Below are 19515 nucleotides of genomic sequence, written 5' to 3'. Positions count from 1 at the left end.
CTGAACGTGGTGGAAAAAAGATGATGCAAAGTGCATTACTGCAGAATTAGATGTCTGTAGTCTTGAAATAACATTGTTATGCTATATTATGCTACAGAATAATGTTTCCCCAGTCACCGTCCTAAGTATAACCAGTAAGTGAAAATTGTAAGACCCGCTCGGCACTTAACGGCGGCGGTGACGAGGCTCGATCCACTTCAGGTGTGCCTCGTCACACGCCGCCAGACCTGACCAATGCCACGCCCCTCCTCTCGGACACGCCCACTCCCGTCAGGAGCCTGGTGAAGGGCGGCGAATAATGGACACGGTGATGATGACAATCAAGGGGAGGGGCAGACGACTCGTCAAAATACTTATTGTAATTATTATAAATATTTATACATATTTATTAGCATATATAAATTGTTTTCTGTATAAGTTATAAAACACTTTCACAAGATAATATTTATATTTTATCATCAACCCACTTTATCATGGACCTGCATTTTGTATAATTAAAAAAAAAAAATTATAATCATAAAAAAATCTCTTATGACTTATATAATTAGCAAACAAATATAAATTCTCATTTTCATAGATTTAAGATTAAATGAAAAAAATAAATAAACAAACACAACCACAAGTGTATAAATGACCTTTGAACTGAAGAAGAGAGAAATGCTGGGGTGCAATGAGATTTAGAGAGAACATTGTTTTCTCAGAAAGCATTTTTATTTATAATTGTGGTTTGGTTAAGTTTCACAAAAGTATGTCTTTTGCAGAAGCTGTTTCACGAAAGGCACTCAGATTCAATTTTACATTATGTTGGTAGAAAAAAAGGAAAATGGAACCAGAGAGCCTGCTAGCTTTACTAAATACTAGCTTTAATAAAATTGCTAGTCAAGTGCATGTTTCCACCCACAAACAAAATTCTAACAATTACATGTCCTTTAATTGAACAGTGTAAGAATTACACTACCGGTCACAAGATTTTGAACAATAAAATATTTTAGGACTTTTAAACTAAGTCTGTTCTGCTCAAGAAACCTGATTCTAAAACATAAAAACATCATTTTGAATCATGTTTACCATCGAAAATATCAAAATTGAAATTTTAGCATCATTGCTGCATTCACGTGATCCTTCTGATCCTATTCCGATTTGCTGCTGAAAAACATAATTATATTATTTAAATCATTCATGCTAAGTAAATGTATTAAATTTTAGCATTTCCATTCAAATTTTGCTTTGATATCAGGAAGAGATTACACATATAAAATAGTATAGAATTTTCTGTATTCAAAATGTAAGATTTTCTAATTAGAAAAGCAGATATATGATCTACTAAACAAACCATACCTGTACCTGTTCTTCTTATGATCTTCTTTGTTCCCTACACTTTTTTACTTTATCCCTCAACTTTTAAAATATCCCTGGCATCTGGCTGTGATTTAAAAATAGAATACATACAATATCACATCACTGTGATTCAGCTATTTTACATTAAAAAATATATATATTTATTGTTTAATTCATTTTCAACATTATTTCCTGGGTTTACACTTACACTGAAGTTCCTTCTTTGAGATTTTTGCACACAGAGCTCAGAGTTTGTATATGCAAAGTTCTTCCAGAATGAATTGTACTGTATTTGAATATATGGATAACGTCATAAATTTTGCAATAAGACGTTTGATAATTTTCATTAAGCTAACAGAACTGAACTCTAGTTATACTTCCCTAAACTAGTATGGGAGAGTGAATTTTTCATGATCTCTGTCTTATGCAAACTCTGTATCTAAGTTTAAATGCAAATTCATTTCAAACACTAAAAGAAAATGTATGCTGATGTCAGATATTTGAGACTGGGCAAAAAAGTAGCCTACCTATAATGGGAAAATTTTACAGTATCATTATTCCTTATTGCTAAATAGAATATTTATGCAATGCAGCCTATGCACTCAAATTTGGGACATAGCCAGTGGATTTGGGCTGGGATGGTTTGGGGCAAGGGGGGATAGAGGAGTTTATGAAGGAGCATGTGACAGTTTGGGAAATTGACCATCAGAACGCAGAAGAATTATTGCAACATCCTACGAATACGCAGTTGTGCAGTACAAAATCAATGGCACCCCAGTGGGGACATTGGTTCCATTGGGCAATTCTGCTGAGCATATAATAGGTATAAAAATGGGAGCCGCCATAGGACAACGCAAGCTCAGCAATAATCGCTAGATAATCGCTGAGCTCCTACCTCCTCTGGGAAAAAAGAGAGCAGATTAACTCTTGGTAATGGTTAAAGGCAATAACGAATTTGGTTAATGACAGGATACGGGTTTATGGGCAGAGTTTTTAAAAGTAAGTAAAAATTCTCCACAATCAATTTGGCAGTCGGCTGGCTGAGGAGAGATAGGGGAAAGGAGACTCTGGGCTGGGCTCTGATATTATTGGAAATTGGGGAGAATCCAGCACGAAGGCATTAGGTGGCATGGGGAGAGGTTTGGTTGAGGAAATGATTAAGGGCATGGGAAGTGTTGGGGGAAAGAAGCTTGTACGGCTCCGGAAGCAAGATCGGGAGGGTAAGAAGGAAGTAAAGAAGGAATAGCAGCCGGAAAAAATTGAGCCATCAGTGGCAAGTGGCCTAGCGCTTTGATCGGTTCCAGGAATAGGCAGGAGGTTAGAAGGGGGGATGCTAGAGTCAATTAGCGGAGGCTGTCTTGAGCTTTGGCTGGGTCTAGCGGTGGACAGGGCTTGCAGTGGACAGGGCTTGCGGCTGTGGCATGTCTTGGCAATACCGGTAGCTTGAGGATGCGTGCAACCCCGGTGTCGGCTAGAGGAGCTGTAGCCTGATGATCGATTGGGAGCTGCTTATCGCTGGATTCGAGGCCCAGCCTAGGATGGCTGAAAGCCTTTTACTGGGTCCTGAAGAGCAACGACTCATTTCAGGAGGTGTTATAGTTTTCTCGGGACACTGGTAAGGAGAGTGAGGAGGCTCTTCCTGGACTTTTCCTTGGCTTTGACTGGGGATTGTAGAAGCCGTTCCTGCTTGGAAGGAGGCATGTAGAGTTAGCAGCTCTGCCTTGTTAGCTTGGCGGGACACAGTGAAACCCACGTTAGCGAGAGCTTGGCATAGCATGGACTTTGGCATCTGGGAGACAGCACAGCGATGGCCCGAGAAGAGACACGGCCTCTAGTTGGAGCAGCAGACTCTTTTGGGGTTTCTGCCGGGGGGTTGGTTGCAAGAGAGCTGGCTGGAGTCGCAGGAGAAGCTATATCCTTGAATATGCTATCTTCAGGATAAAGGTAAATCTCTGACATTGTGCTGCTATTGGGATGCACCAATGAAGGTGAATCAAGAGATACCAAGGTAGGACACATTGGGTATTTTATAGGAAACTTTTCTTGTTCTGATGGTACTCAACAGTAGGAAGTTCACGAGTTACAACACTTACATATAATTAATCGTAGTAACGGTAAAAATAAGCGTGTTTAGCGTGCTGTCAGGGAGAGGGCTCGGAACTCGGCAGACTACCAAGTCCAGAGTTTTTTCCTCTCATCCGTAAAAAGCAAGAACTAGAAGGAATGGAGATTGGGGTGGTGGAGGGATGCTATCAACAAGATATCGAGTTGAGAGGCTTGTGTGAATTCATAGTAGGCTTCTCTTGCTCTTTTTCTAAAAGCTGTAGTTGTATTGGGAGCAGGCTTGTTCTTGAGCTGCATGGTCATTATTGGGAACATGCTTGTTCTTAAGTTAGCTGTATTATTGAGAACATGCTTGCCCCGGAGCAAACTAATTGTTATTTAGAACATGCTCATTCTTAAGGTTGTAGATGATTCGAAAACATGTTTTCTTAAATTTATTTATTTGTTATTGAGAACACGTTGCTAAAGCCTTTAAGAAATTGGGAACATATTCATTAGGTCATCAGCTGAAGCCAACATGCTTGTTGCTACAGGTTATGTATGTTTTGACAACAATTGTTTTGTTCATTAATTTCCCCCTAGTAATCAGCAACACTGCATGTCAGTGGAGTGTAATATGTCTGTTCAAGTGCCCCATTATGGATTTTAAAAATTACCTTTCATGCAATTTGCAATAACTCAGGTGAATGAAACATCTTGCAAAGTTTTAATTTCGAAAAGTGCACCATGTATAAAGTTATTGTCTCTCAAAAGAAAGTGTTGATTCCCAATCATTGATTAAAAGCAACATTCTTGATGCTTAAGACTTTACAAGTTTGTGTTGGGGGATATCAGTATATGGTTTTGTTTTGGGGGTGATGCTGCCTGAGTCCTGAGATGGACATGGCGCTGTGGTACACTTTTGAAAAATTACTGTCAGATGATACCTTTCTAAGGGGAGAATTGCCCCTGGAACAAGTGTCTTGACGGATGTCTCCAGCATGGGCTGGGGCACTAGATGCAACAGACAGGCAGCTTCAAGGCTCTGGACAGGGCTTCGACTGCTTTGCCACATCAACTGCCAAGAGCTTCAGTGCAGATTGTCGGGGGTGTCTTCCACTTTCGGGAGTGCCCTTAGTTTTTACATTATATACAAATGACTGTAGAAATCTGTACATAAATAATTATATTATTACATTTTCAGATGATACAGCCATACTTGGTTTGCTGACAAACAATTTAGATGTTTGTCTGTATAAATTAGGGATAGAAGGGGTAGTGCAGGAATTTTAGTCAATCATGTGGAAGTTGAGCAGGTAACAACATACAAATATTTACTTTGATTCTCAGCTGTAATAGAGTCATCAAGTGGACTATGTTCGTGCACAAGCTAGTCAGTGCTTGCAATTTTTGCAAAGGCTCAGGGTTTATGGAGTAAAATGTTGATGTTTTACAGAATCAACTACTGAATCTATAACATTTTATGGTTTAACAATGTGGTTTGGAAAATTTGACTGTTAAACTTAGGTCACAACTTTATAATGTATATAAAAAAGCATTTTCTCTTCAGGACATTTTTGAGTGGTCTTTGTTACAAAGCAGAGTCTTAATTATTGGTGACCCAAGCCATATTTTCCCTAACTAGAATAAGCTGATACTGAAGGTATAGGGTTCCCATGTATCTTACATTTGAATGGTGTGCAATGTAGAGAACTGTATTTAATGTTTATCTAACTTTTCACTAAGTGTGCCTCAAGTACCACTTTTAGTGTCTAAAAAAATAAACAAAAACTGTATATTAAATGTATTTGTTAACTTCTGACTGTTTAAGAGCACTAAGTAAAGGACACTGCATCAAAGATAACTTTGCATGTTAAACGTTATTTAATCAACCAGTCAGAGTTGAGCTCATAGGCGTGTATGTAGATGTTAACTTTGTCGATGCACTATAAAAATATGAACAGGATGCCCATTCAGAGAGACTCGAGTTTGAATTGTGTAGACCACTTGAACTTTATTTTTGGTTTACAAGTCAGTTCAGCTTAGGAAAAGATGCATCTTCTTGTTGTGTCTGTGCTACTGGTGTTAGGTTTTTCTTTCGTCATGACTGAAATTGTGGATTCATTCAGCACATGCAGCAGTTTCTTTTTAAATGGACAGCCTCCGGTGATTCCCGGCATTCTGAATAATTTAGTCTCCCAGGATAGCAATCGCTACAAATTAATCTGTCAAAAATATCAAAACGTTTACAGATTTGCAACTGTCTACGACACAACAAACAAGATCCCTGTCTTTTCGGCTTACAGATATACAGGGAGTTATACAGGGAGACCGCATATTCCATGGATGATTGAGCCAGAGGTAATGCTTGTTACAATTTTTTTTTTTTTTTTTTATTCCAGTCATGTTTAAGAAAATCATTTGTGTTGCATCAAAATATTTTTTTTTTTAAATGTAAATGTATATCAGTGCTTTACTCATATGGATTTACTTTCTAAACTGAAAAATCTAGATAGGACTTGAGGAAAACAGTAACTAAATTAATATCTTTGTTTATAGCTTGAAACTACAGATGGTACTATGCGTGAACCATGTGTCAATCAGGCCTTCCCAGGAGACTACTGGACACAGACAGCATTGAATCGTGGTCATTTATTTCCCAACGGCCATGCAGCTGATAAAATTACTGCCGAATCTACATTCACACTGACCAATACTGTGCCACAGTATAGCAGCTTTAATGATGGTAGCTGGGGTCAAATGGAGCAAAGAGTTAAAGACACCATGGAGACTCACTGCCGTGACAAGGACAATGCTGATAATATCCTGGCGTATGTGCTGACGGGAGCTGTGCCAAGCCAAGCCAACCTCTTGAATAAAAGAGTCAACATTCCTTCAAACATGTGGACAGTTTTCTGCTGCTATAATCACGGTAGCACTGCATGGATGTCCCAGGCTCACTGGGCTGAAAACAAGGATAGCAACGCGGCAAACACAATCAATTCAAAAACCATGGCAAGATTCCAGGAGTTTATGGGAAATAAATATGGTCCAGGATCCAAGCTGTTCGACGTTGACTGTTAAAGCTTAAAAGAACCAGCAAGAACCATGGAGATCCTTCATAAAATGAATTTCCAGTATCAGTTGTGACCTGATTATGCAGCTGAATGATCTCTGATTCATGCAATGCTTGCCAAAATTTGAAGGCGGTTTGCCACAACACCAATTGCTTCCTGTGCCTTTTGCCATAAATGCCAAAACCATTTATTTTACTAATTATTAATTAACTTTCATCTATGCATGTGTAAAAAATAAAAATAAAAAAAAGGAATAAAATGACCAAACCAAATTTGACCCAACAATTTTCTGTTCTCTAAAATTAAAGAGACGCACTGGATTGGTCTGAATGATCTAGAAACTGAACGGCATGGTTTGGGTGAATAACTCTCAAAGAAACATGAACAGTAAGAACTCTGCACATGTGATTTTTTTTTATAACATACATGTTGATCATTGTAGGTTTAGTGACTATTTAGTGAAATGTAACATTTAGTGAATTTATGACAAACAACCAAAGAAATAATTAAACAATCATCCAAAAAAGAAAGAGAGCTAGAGAGAACTGCTCTGGCAACTTTCAATCTTGGTTTGAGGCAAAAAAAAGTTTATCTGTGAAAATAAATTTAACCCCATCAGTGATACCAATTAAAAGGTCTGTATTGCACAGTATGTACACACAAAACAAGGCTTTTTTTATTTGCTTACTCGCACGATTTTACAGACGCTGTTTTTACCACAGACGTTGTTTTTGCTCATGGAGGTGAATTTTATAAAAAGCTCTTTTATTTATCCTGTTGAACTTTTATTATGCTTTAGTATCATATATGAAACTGCTGTGGTTATCAGATGACAACTGTGCTTAACAGAAGTTTGACAAGTTTTACACATCATTTTGCATTTTGTGCTATAACAACTATTTCTGCATATTTCCATTAATAACTCTTTGGCTGATGTATCTCCATCTTTCACATGCTAAAGTTTATATATAATTATTACTATTTATACGTAAATACATATACTTCTTGTGTTGTTTTGAATAAAAGCATCTGCCAAAAGTATATATAATTAGATATTAGCAAAAAACAGCAGCTAGCACTATATTAACAAACATTATTACAGTATTGTTATCATCTGGAGTGATGGTATTGATTAATATGTGTGCAGCAGTCTACACAAAATAAACGGAAATATGAAATCATCAAACGACCTGCTTGAACGATGAAACCACAACTGCTTGAATCTCAAAAGGGAGAAAGCAAACACGGCAAGAGATCATGAAGTCTGCAAAAAACAATGATCTAGAAACTGGGTTTGGGTAAATTACCAAACTCTTAAACAAACTAGATTACAGTAAGAATAGATAGACTGTTACTATAGTAATTGTTAAAGGGGTCATATGATGCTTTTGTAAAGATTATTATTTGGTGTAACAGAATACGTTGACATGCTTTGATGAGGTTCTTTCTTAGTTTTGAATACAAACATCTGCCAAAAGCATAAATAAAGAGATATTTACTGAAAGCTGCAGTGCGGTGTAAACAGGTGTAAAGTTAGCTTTTTCCTGTGGGCAGACTAAGTGTTCGTGTTCTCAAGATGCTTACTGCTGATAAGCATCTTGAGAACACGAACACTTAGTCTGCCCACAGGAAAAAGCTAATATTTTTTCTCATGCGCGTCATGATGAAAAATTGCCACGCAAGTGCAGCTGTCACAAAATCGTTACCGTAGTTAATATATAAAGTCTTCAGTTAGATATCCATACATACACATTCTTGCTGTTTTCTTAGCAGTTTTTGTTTTAAACCTCAAATGTGGGTTACAAATATATAACCTACATTCATCACATCTTTTGAATACCAATTCATAATAAAATCTCATAAGCAAACATTCAGTCAGTCAGCCAGCCAATATGATAAAGCTAGATTTTAAGTGAAAATTTAAACGGTGTTCTCAGGAGACAAACTGTTAGATACGTTGAACAGTTCCTGACAGAAATTCTGCACTGATATAAGAATTCAGAAAAAAAACATCCACAGGTAATACTGCAGAGAAAGGACGAGAGAAAGAAGTTTGTGCACTTAAGTCTAAAGTTCTTCTGATTGTGTTTGCTGTCAGTGTCAGTGTTTCAATGCAACCGTCTGCCTAGAAAACGAATGGCACAAGTGAGTAAAATACAAGACAGCACAGGTTGTCCACTTTGCGCCGTCCACTGGATTCCTTCTGGAGGAAAGTGTTACTACTTCTCTACAGTCAAGATGAACTGGACGCAGAGTCAAAATCATTGTGTGAGTCTTGGAGGACATCTAGTGATCATAAAAGCAAAGCAAAGCAGAGATAAAAAAGCTGTAAAATAGATAAAATAGGAAAATAGATTACTACACAAACTAAAGCAGATGTAAAACAAGTACAGAACAATATTTTTTTAAAGTTTATGGTTTTGTTTCAAAGTCTTTGATGGCCTGGGCAGATGGTGTAAAGGTCAGCATCTAAATCTAACACAAGGCACGGATTGTTTCTGTTTAGGGACCATCATCAAAAAGTCAGTCTAGAAAATGTAGAGGCTTCAGGTATTTGTTTCTGCCCCAAAGAGCAACAAACACATCAAAAGTCTTCATTTAGATGTACGATGTCGCCATTATTGATTATTGACCACTGATACAAACATTTATTTAGAGTCTCAAACTCAATTCCTTAAGGGCCATATCTGCACAGCATAGCTTCAACCCTAATTAAACACACCTGATCCAGCTAAACAAGTTCTTCATGATTACTAGAAACTTCCAAACACGTGTGAGTTGGAGATGGTTGGAGCTAATGCTGCATTCCAGGCAACCTGTAATCTGTGTTTTTCCAACCTTCTACCTGTGAAAGTGCACTGCAATGGCAGTCAAACCTGTGACTTTGCACCCGTGAACTCGTACTAGATTGATGTACCGCATTGCGTGTGTGTGTGTCATGCTGAAATCATGTTTTTTTAAAGTTAAAGTAAAAGCTAAAGTTAAAGCGCGCATACTAGACTATGTTGATGGTGTTGTGACTTTTAAACACTTTAATGCAGGTTAAGTGAATTTTCTCAATCAATGTAAGAGTTCACATAAATCAAATATCACAATGAAAACACACCAAATAATTTAATCAACTGTTTATTAGGCCTACTGGTAATAGTAGCAATTTCAACCTTACAGTTTTAGTTTGGACTGTGGGCCCATGTTGAGCGAAAAGCATACGATTAAGATTAGCCTATTAGTTGCATGGATCTGTTCACAGATTAATTAAAATGATCCAATTTCTACAAATGGTATATATTTTCATTACTTACAACATGTCTGAAAATGCATATAAGTGGAATTGAAAGTATTTTGTAACAACGAAAAAAATATGGTAAAATTTTAGTTTTAACTTAAATTGACAGTTAAATACTGTAATTCTACTGATGTAATGTTAATATAGAAACCTATTGAAGTACTGAATCTGTTTTGTACCGCTGTAATTCACTGATAACCACTAAAAGCAGGTGCTGATGAGTAAGTAACATGAGTACGCAAAATACATTTTGATTAGATTAGATGACATACAACCTTAAGAAGAAACATAGTTTATTTAAAAAAAAAAACCTTAAAATTCTTTTTCACTTCCAAAAACAGTATTTCACCATACAATTGTCTGAAATGTCTTACAGTTTTTCACTGTATATATTAGGGGAACTTACCGTTAACAGGTTTTACGGTAGCATCTTAGTCAATGTAAGAGGCAATTACAAGAAGCTATCATGCTTCTTTCACAGAATACATTTAAATTTTACCCGTTGATATTGTCCAAGAAAAGTTGTATATTGTTAATATTAATGTAAACAAATATGCCCATCATTTGACAAACACTTCATGGGTTGTACATACTTTTCACAGAACTGTACAGTGAGGCACCAGATAGACCAACCTGTGACTCACTTTCTTAGATCTGACTTTAAGGTTTTGTAACTTCCTGTACATGTCTACAGTATGAATCAATTGAAATTATCACAGATGCACACAGACGCTGCAGAACGGTAAACAGTGACAACTGTATCCTTAACATTTATATGACTGTGTGTGCAATTACTGATGCTTTTTTTATTCTAATTAATGTCCTTCTGCCATTTGTAATTTTAAGGTATCATTTTTAATTCATGCTGGAATTACATTTGATTTTTAACCAATGTTAATCAAGTTGAATTTGTTCTTTCTATTTGTTGACGTCTCGTATTTCTTGTCTGTATAGATGATGTTTAATGACAGGTGTAATACGTCTGTGTCTTCTATATGTCCAGCAAACACACAATCTACGGATCTACAAAATGGATTCAATCTATGAAAATACTGATTACATGCCTTCGATGACAGCTGTAGATATCGGATGCTCTCTGTACAGTGGTAAGATACTGTTGGTTATATATCCTGTTTAAATAACACCATGTATTACAGATGATGTATTTACTGCATAAAGAATCTTCATGCATTCTAACACAAAATATCAAATGATTTTATCCTCATTACAGTGTAATTATACATTTAAGTAATGAGTAATATTAATTAACTACCACATGGTTATAGGATTGAGGATTGTTTTAGGGTTACTTAGATTATAATAATTTTGCAATCATGCATAATAATTGTTATTATAATAGTAAGTACATGTAACATGGACACCTTAAAATAAACTGCTACCGTTCTTTATTTCTAAATCAGTTACAAAAATGCAAACATAGTTTCAATACATTTTCAGAAATATGGTACAGAACACAATATAAAATTCTAAACTTATTTGTTTGGAATAATTTGTCACTTTAACACAATTTCTGTTCCCAGGTTTTTCTTTTCAAAAACAAGAACAAGAGCGAGGAGTCGCATCTGTTAAACGGACTAAAGTTCTTCTGACTCTTCTCGGTTTCTCTCTTGTTTTTGCACTCGGGGGTGTCTGTGCTCTCGGGGTGCTTTGTGAGTAAAGATCTTTGCTCTGTTTAAGGTGCATTCAGCTGGCTCTCTGTTCAGGGTGCATTGACTAGTGTAGAGCAGAAGCATCTTTTCAGCGTTGATGCAACTGATTTTATTTCATCAATAACTTGAATAATGTACATTATTTATTAACCTTTGTTATTGTTAATTAATAAAAATGTTAACAGATACAAATTCTGATGCATTAGTAAACGTTGAGATGACACAATAAGATTAATAAATGCTGAACTACTGTTAACTAACATAGTTAAGTAACAAAACCTCATTGTACAGTATTACCAAGAATAATGTCTAAAATAATTTCTCTTTAAATTGTACTATATTTAACCTAATAAGCCTTCACAGTTTTCTTATTAAACTGCAAATCATTTGGCCTGAATCATCAATGTACAAATATTATCAGTCTGCAATTCTTTCACTTATCTCTCTTTTGACCTGCATTTTCCAAAATGCAACAGATACGAGCACATCATTTCTAATCGTGATTGTTTTTGTCTTCAATCAGATGGCAATGCGCTTGCCGATTTAAAATCGTCTCAAGAAAAGAACAGCACAAGTGAGAAAATTTAATGAGCTGACCTCATCTAATGGTTTTCACATTTTCTTCAAGTGGCAAGAGCTCGACAGGAACTGAAAAACAATTACACCACGGTTCCCTCCCTTCGTGTCGGTGAGTTTGATTGTGTTTGGCTTTTTTTAAAATTAAGCATTTATGTGTTTAACGTCTTATTTACTTTTTAAAGTGCAAGGCAAAGCAAAAGTTTGATTACTTTCAAATCCATCGACAATGGTTGCTTTAATTACACTTATTAATTCATTATTTTCAGATGAGGGTCATCTCTGCTTGGAGGGCTGGATAGCTTGTCGAGGAAAGCTGTATTTATTCAGCTCTGATGAACTGAACTGGTCAAGCAGTCGAGATATCTGCGTTTCTAAAGGAGGCGATCTGGTCATCGTAACCAACCAAACAGAACAGGCAAGTCAGCTTAATTATACACCAGAGTAATGTGTGAATAAAAATATAAAAAACAAAACCTGCTGAAAGGATTGAACCACAGAAAAAAGGAAATACATCATGACCAAAACCACCCCAGTTTCCTAAACTTCATGTTGCTATGTTATGGAAGTTATATTAACCCAAGATGAAGTGCTTTTGGCTTAAGTTTGGTTTATGAACTGTATGTAATATGATAAAAGATATGTTAAAAAAAAGAGATGTGTGTTTCTCCTTCAGGATTTTCTGTTCTCTAAAATTAAAGAGACACACTGGATTGGTCTGAATGATCTGGAGATTGAAGGACGCTGGGTTTGGGTGAATAACCAAACTCTTGAAGAAACTGGAGTACAGTAAGAACTATCATAAATCTCTTCAGAATGCATACAGTCGTTAATCACTGAAGTGTGAATGACAAATGAATTCTTTACAAACTTATTTAACTACAGCCGTGTTATAAAATCATTGAAAGGGTACAAATGCGTTCTTTCCCGAGACTGTCTGTGTCTTAAAGGTTCTGGTTCAGAGACGGGCCGAGAGAACCTGATAACTGGAGAAAACAGGATCCATCGGGAGAGAACTGCGCTAGTCTGGGAGATTCAAACGGCAACCTCCAATATTGGTTCGATTCTTCATGTAAAAAAAAGAAAAGGTTTATTTGTGAAAGGAAAAATGTATTCACCTCCATCAAAGGTTCTAATTAATAAGATCCATACTGAACATATGCACATGCACAGAAAACTAGAGGGAGGGCTCTTTTAGATGTTTTTGTCGTAAAAATGCTATAATTTTCCTCTGATGAAATTAACTGCTAGGTATTTTTGAATGTGTCCTGTTTAAAGTTTAATCTAAAAGCTGTAAAGCGTACTATACTTGCTAATATAAAAGCTTTTTGTTCTAGCAGTCAGTTTTATTTATGTGCTTTAGCATCACATACGAAACTGCTGTGGTCTGCAGACGTGTCTAAAATAATCAAAGGGATAGTTCATCAACCACAGCTTCACTCACAGCCTTTCGTTCTATTAATTTTTTCATGCAAAGATTGACACACAAAGACGTGTTGGTTGTTTAAGCAGAACAAACTCATACAGGGAGATCAGTCAATGACCTTTATGAAGCGGCTTTGAGCCTATGTAAATGAACATGTTTTCAAGCATTTAAGGTATAACGCGTAGTCACTTATGACACAGCTTTACACAAATGTTACAGGTGCAGTGTGTAGAATTACTGGCTATAGCATTACTTTTCAGAGAAACAGCTATGTAAACATAACATGTTTTGTAAATATCTAATACATATTATTTGTGGCTACAGAAGAGTCAGCACCTTCAAAGAAGTCATATAACGTTGCTAAAAAGACCTCTATTTTGTGCATTTGCTCTAATCTAATGTGTTTATGCAGCCTTCCTGAAACGGGTCAATTTGTACAAAGCTTATCGTTCTAAAAAAGCAAGGCGTGCTCTAATTTACCTGCTATCCGGTGCGTTGTGATTGGCCGAGCACGTGATGCCGTGTCACTCGTCTCCGGAGCAAAGATACAAAAACAATAAAATCCATTTCAAACCAGGCATTTGTTACTGGCATTACTAACTATAATGGCTTAGATTCATCAGCAAGGTTCATTTTGGCTACTTAAAGGGATAGTTTACCATGTTCAATTGACGCTTCCGGTGCGCGCGCGGGCTTAGTCTGCGCAAGCGCCGAGGAGTAACGAGTGACTTCCACGCGCGAGAAATCATTTTCGGCGCTTGCTCAGAATAAGCAAGAGCGCGCGCACCGGAAGCGTCAATTAAACATGGTAAACTATCCCTCTTAAGTAGCCAAAATGAACCTTGCTGTGGTCACGTGGTATATCTTTCACCGGTCCAAGTCGTAACTTACGGAGTAGAGTTCAAGAGCGCGCGAAGGCGTTGGTGTTGATGGTGTTGCCATAGAAACACCTAATTTAGATTAGGGTAGAACGATAACATGGCGTGAATGCAGCAAAAAGATAAACAGCAAGCACTACTCTACACTGCTCAAAAACTTTTATTTGTAAGTAGCAGATTCTGTAAATAATAAAACGTAGTTACGATTACGACAGACTGTCCTTGCAAAGTTGGAATAGCCTCACTTTATAGAAACAGCCTTTGTATACAGCCAGCATACTCCATCAGCATCTTTGAGTTTGACACTTTAGTCTTTGCAACTTTAGGGATCTTATCACCCACTAACAGTTTGTAACACTCCAGAGAGAAAGGAAATCTTGAAATCACATCACATGACTCCTTTAAATATTGAAATTGACCTAAAATCGTAGCTTGTTGTTATTATGCAATGCAAAGCAGCATACAAAATAGTCAAGACAAACACTAAAAAGATTATGAACGTGAGCTGTAGCTATTTTCAAGTTTTAAAAAGCAAATAGCAAAGTCTATGCTGAAAGACGCACTAGTCCTCCACAACATCGCATCCCAGTGAAAAATAAAACCGAACACGACAATATCACAACGACTCAAAGTTGACACAACAACATCAGTTTCCTTCAAAAAGGCCTCTTGGACATAACAAATAAATTAATATTCAAATGAAATAGTCAAAGCAGCTGGATCTGCAGATTTTAGAAATTCATCTCATACACGAAACACCCTTGATTTTGCAGTAGCCTCGTTGATAAGTTAGCCTTTATGAACTCACATTTAGATATATTTTCTAAATGTGTGAATGTGACATTTTACTTCCTGTGGACCGACAGGAAGTGCTTGCAATCACAAGATGTGGTGAACAAGCGGCATATTTTTTCCATGTGTGAAAACTTACTCATCTTTTTTTTTTTTTTTAGCAGTACTTAAAATGATTTCGTTCATTTTATTCTACTTAACGTTTAGGCCATTTATCCACTTCTTTTCGGTGACAATGACTGAAATCTAGATTCGATTATTTGTAAAAATGTTACCCGTTAGCACTTAGCGCTCTTTTCTATTTAAGTTTTCATTGTGCACCTACAGGCTTAATAAGAAGCAACAGCATTGCGAAAGTGTGCTAAAGGTGCAGATTACATCAAAATGAATGCCACATCCGATGAAATGAAGATCAGAACTACTCCTAATATCAGGACTAATCGAAACCGGAAAGATGCTGTATGTAATTATGTGACCGTATTAAATAATATGGTTGCAGATATTTAGGATTGTCTTTTTTTGCAGTCAATACAGAACCATCCACTCTAAGATGACGATTTCCTGTGATACACTGTTTATGTGTTTAGTCTGTTTCCTTAACTGTCAGTCTGTCAGGGTGTGCTTTAGCGTGAAGGAGCACCCGACGGAAATATATAAACTTAAACCGTTTTAATCCTCTTCAAACGGACAAAATAATAATATACAGGCAGGCGGGCAGGACATAAACCACACGCATTAACCTCGGACAAACTGAATACTAACACACAGGACTTGAATACACAAGGAAATCACTAAATTAACAAGACACAGGTGAAGACAATGGCCCAATGAACACGAACAACAGGTAGGGAACACAGAGCACACAGTACAAGAGCAAAACAACAAGAAAAGGATCCACAGTCACTCAGACATCTACCAGTTTAATGAAATGGATTCAGTTTATGGAAATGTTAAGTACCCAAGATCAACCACTGCTTCTCCACACAAAGGTAGGACAACTTATCAACAAAAATCGAATTCATTTCTTTTTATTATTCAAAATTTAAATGAGATGTTTTATTTTTCACCTGTTGTGTATATTTTTACTTCACATGTAGCATTCCAGTTCGGCATTGATGATTATTCATAAAACGAAGCGCGGCAAATAGTTTTGCGCTGTACACCAATACACTTCAAATAAATGAAAATCTCTGTATTCTTTCATTCTGTATAAAAACTTTAGAATCATCAAACTCAGCACTATAAACATCTTTTTTAGAAGAAATAAAAAGTCTAAATAAGGATGTTGCATTTCCTTCCTTCGAGGAAGCATCAAGAACTGTGACTAAGTTCAGACTAATTCTTTATCATACTTTATATTTCACTCTGGTTTAAACTAATTATAAACAATATGGTGCATTTAGATATAGCCTTGTTACAGGGACACGATGTCCCCCAAAGATGGCAATATCCAAAATCTGTGCACTCGTGCTGACATTCTGTTGGTCCCCACGAGAAAACAATCTTATAAATCATACAGAATAACCTTTTTTAATCTTCAAATTCCAATAGTTTTGTGTAGAGGGGAAAAATACAGTTTTTACAGTACAACACTCATTACATTTATGTAAAGTTCTGTGGTGACTTCTGCCATTGCTGTCAAAGGCATGCTGAAAGTCTTGGGTTTTTGACTTTATTACTAAGAGATCTAAGATGAGAATCTCTCTGCAGAGATTATTTTTAGCTCCCTTATTTGTACAGTTTTTAAGGAGTGGCTATAAAATGGCATATAAATGGTTACAGGTTATACGTGATTAATTCATATTTTGACCAATAAAAATGTTTTACAGTTCCCACAAAACATGGAAGCCTGTACATTTATGTAACTCAAAACATTATTTAATGTGCATTTATTTACATATTTGCCAAGTCCTTATATTATACCCGGGATTATGTTAAATTAATAAATGTAAATTCCTCATAAAGATGTACATCTATACTGTACCTAGTTCTTTTTTTAAGCATTTGACTATTATAGATAATAGTTTTTGTCTGACTTCTAATCACAGGTGGTCAGGAGACCCTCAGGAAACGGATGAAAGTTCTTCTGATCTTTCTCAGCGTCTGCCTCGTCTTTGCTGTCGGAGGCGTTTGTACTCTGGCGGTACTTCTCACACGCGCTACAAGTACGCCTAACTTATTGTACTTCTAAACTCATACCTGATGTTTCATGCCAAAAGAATCATATCTACACATATTGGAGCTTCTGTCAGAAAAAAAAGACAATTTTCTGGTCTGAAATAATCAACATTCGATTGATTTGTTTTGCATGTGTTGCTTTTTTTTTAATTCAGACTTCGGCGTGTCTGATCAGGACCACAATGCCACAGGTGAGGGAAAATCCCACAGTCGGTTGTCAACCACCCCACATCGTCTCATCTTGACTTTTTCTTTGTTCTGGATGCAGATTACAAAGCACGGTTTGATGTGCTCCACAAGCAGCACAAGGAGACACTTAGAAAGCTGAACAGATTCAATTGTACGTCAAAGTATAAAAGGCCTTAAACTCGTACATTTTAATAACGATTAACTGATTCATCTCTACCTCTTTTACTAAAGACAGCACAGGTTGTCCACTTTGCGCCGTCGGCTGGATTCATTCTGGAGGAAAGTGTTACTACTTCTCTACGGTCAAGAAGAACTGGACGCGGAGTCGAGATCAATGTGTGACTCTTGGAGGACATCTAGTGATCATAAACAGCAAAGAAGAGCAGGTGTGTTCACCAGTTACAGAAGGGGATCGAGATGAAACACGTCTACGGCTACGTCTGCAATCTTACATTTCTGAGCGAAACAGTTTAAGGAAAAGGAGGCCGAATTTGGTTTTGCGCATCTGGAATTTATTTATTGAGCACATAGTACACTTTTCTCTAAATTGACGTTAAATAACGTCCCAAAACAAGGTCACCTTTTTTTTTTTAGATAGCCTATGAGTGAAGCTTTTTATCAGCTGGTAAATAACGAGAATAACGGTAACACTGTTTCTACTAAGCCGATGTGTTCATAATTAAGATAATGCATTCAAATTATATGATAAGACAATTTCCAATATCAAGCAATACGAACCGTTTTGCACAGCTAAGGCGGATGAGAACGGAAGTCAGACCCATAAAATGTATGAATGGCCATTGGTCCATTTTTACAGCAAGAAAAAAAGTGGATAAACTACAGATTTTTGCAAAGTGCACAGTTCAATTAAAAGGTATAGGCTTACAAACTAAAGAAGGTGTTAAATGCAGAGTAGAGAAAGAGTGAACTAAGTTTTTTCCCCAAAAACACACACAGGCACATTTTTTCAATGAAAGACAGCTTATAGATTTAATATGTGCTGCTTGTAGTTCTTGACACTTTATTGATTGGTCGTTCTTCAATTGGTCAGTGGTTAGCAGTCAGGAAAAGGAACCCAAATTAAGCCCAAAATACAGGACCGTTGGCAAACCTACCTGGAATGTGCATTTAAAAAAAATTAACACTGTTTAATTTGTTCTCCTTCAGGATTTTGTTACTTCCAAAGTTAAAGTAAGCCACTGGATTGGTCTTAACGATTTGGAGGCCGAGGGTCACTGGGTTTGGGTGAACAACCAGCCAGTTAATGATTCAGTAGAGTAAGACCTACACTAATGTTTAAACCACCACCTATTTAATGAAAAAGAGATACTTGAAGCAGATGAATTCTGTGTTTTTTGGTTCTACAGGTTCTGGATTAAGAGAGGGAATGGAATCAGAGAGCCAGATAACTGGACTCAAGGCTATCCGGATGGTGAAGACTGCGCGGGTCTGGGACATCCAGGCGGAGAGACAGATTTCTGGTCGGATGCTTTCTGTTCTTTAAAGAAGAAATTTGTGTGTGAAGCTCCTGCCGCGGTTTAATTCATCACTCCTGAACAGATCTTTCTCACATTCAAAATTAAATAATTATGATGTCCATTTATTCACTAATTATGTGTGTGTGTGTGTCTAAAATATATATCACACATCTTTTTTTTTTTTTTTGGTCACTTTGAAGAATAAATGTACTTACCAATTTCCCCCGTTATAATTTAAATTTTTTTTGCATGATACCTTATAATGAAAGTGAAGTTGCTTTTTGTCAGTTATATTTCTTAGGCCAAACTGGATTATTATTTAAGGTAATATTGGTTAAATTGAGCTAATGGCATTACATGGAAGCTTTGCATTAAATGTAAATGCATTTCTGCTTTTAATGCTTATATAAGTTGAAGGCATGTTTTCGTAATAAAAAAAATAAAAGGCATCTGTTTTATTGACAAACTTGTTAAAATTAAACGTTTTTTCAAGAACATCTGCTGAAAGTGTACATTTTTCTTGCACCTTAATATCAATTCCCCAAACCTGTAGTTTAACAGAAACCGTTCAAGCAAAAAAACAG

At 36.6% G+C, this 19515-nt stretch overlaps 3 protein-coding genes across 5 annotated transcripts; all 3 read left to right on the top strand.

The window, feature by feature from the left end:
- Positions 1-5388: 5388 nt before the first annotated feature.
- On the top strand, positions 5389-7599 carry LOC122324040 (endonuclease domain-containing 1 protein-like). The gene is made up of 2 exons (XM_043218223.1): positions 5389-5742; positions 5941-7599. Exons 1-2 carry the CDS (start codon positions 5434-5436, stop codon positions 6463-6465), a joined length of 834 nt encoding a protein of 277 aa, XP_043074158.1. The 5' UTR covers positions 5389-5433; the 3' UTR covers positions 6466-7599.
- Positions 7600-10457: 2858 nt separating this feature from the next.
- Positions 10458-13988, top strand: LOC122323462 (natural killer cells antigen CD94-like). Of its 3 annotated transcripts, XM_043217303.1 has the most exons (7): positions 10458-10486; positions 10748-10850; positions 11286-11414; positions 12043-12102; positions 12260-12408; positions 12667-12779; positions 12941-13988. In XM_043217303.1, exons 2-7 carry the CDS (start codon positions 10775-10777, stop codon positions 13128-13130), a joined length of 717 nt encoding a protein of 238 aa, XP_043073238.1. In that variant the 5' UTR covers positions 10458-10486; positions 10748-10774; the 3' UTR covers positions 13131-13988. The 3 variants fall into 3 exon arrangements, with proteins under 3 accessions (XP_043073238.1, XP_043073237.1, XP_043073239.1); XM_043217302.1 differs by lacking the exon at positions 10458-10486 and having other exon boundaries at positions 10502-10850; XM_043217304.1 differs by lacking the exon at positions 10458-10486 and having other exon boundaries at positions 10502-10850; positions 12923-13039.
- Positions 13989-15487: 1499 nt separating this feature from the next.
- On the top strand, positions 15488-19388 carry LOC122324083 (CD209 antigen-like protein C). The gene is made up of 7 exons (XM_043218282.1): positions 15488-16075; positions 17135-17251; positions 17420-17455; positions 17533-17604; positions 17685-17839; positions 18621-18730; positions 18821-19388. Exons 1-7 carry the CDS (start codon positions 16015-16017, stop codon positions 18993-18995), a joined length of 726 nt encoding a protein of 241 aa, XP_043074217.1. The 5' UTR covers positions 15488-16014; the 3' UTR covers positions 18996-19388.
- Positions 19389-19515: the final 127 nt, after the last annotated feature.

The sequence above is a fragment of the Puntigrus tetrazona genome, chromosome 19, assembly GCF_018831695.1.
Source record: "Puntigrus tetrazona isolate hp1 chromosome 19, ASM1883169v1, whole genome shotgun sequence".
Taxonomy (NCBI): Eukaryota; Metazoa; Chordata; class Actinopteri; order Cypriniformes; family Cyprinidae; genus Puntigrus; species Puntigrus tetrazona.
The sequence above is the reverse complement of the archived record's forward strand: the minus strand, read 5'-3'. Positions and strand labels throughout refer to the sequence as shown.

Excerpts from the sequence above, each read along its gene's own strand:
- LOC122324083 (XM_043218282.1), top strand. The coding sequence starts at position 16,015 with ATGGATTCAGTTTATGGAAATGTTAAGTACCCAAGATCAACCACTGCT. Across the intron at positions 17,456-17,532 it reads TCAGGACCACAATGCCACAG|ATTACAAAGCACGGTTTGAT; the intron begins GTGAGGGAAAAT and ends TTCTGGATGCAG. Across the intron at positions 18,731-18,820 it reads CCAGTTAATGATTCAGTAGA|GTTCTGGATTAAGAGAGGGA; the intron begins GTAAGACCTACA and ends TTGGTTCTACAG.
- LOC122324040 (XM_043218223.1), top strand. The coding sequence starts at position 5,434 with ATGCATCTTCTTGTTGTGTCTGTGCTACTGGTGTTAGGTTTTTCTTTC. Across the intron at positions 5,743-5,940 it reads CATGGATGATTGAGCCAGAG|CTTGAAACTACAGATGGTAC; the intron begins GTAATGCTTGTT and ends CTTTGTTTATAG.
- LOC122323462 (XM_043217302.1), top strand. The coding sequence starts at position 10,709 with ATGACAGGTGTAATACGTCTGTGTCTTCTATATGTCCAGCAAACACAC. Across the intron at positions 12,103-12,259 it reads GGTTCCCTCCCTTCGTGTCG|ATGAGGGTCATCTCTGCTTG; the intron begins GTGAGTTTGATT and ends CATTATTTTCAG. Across the intron at positions 12,409-12,666 it reads TAACCAACCAAACAGAACAG|GATTTTCTGTTCTCTAAAAT; the intron begins GCAAGTCAGCTT and ends TTTCTCCTTCAG.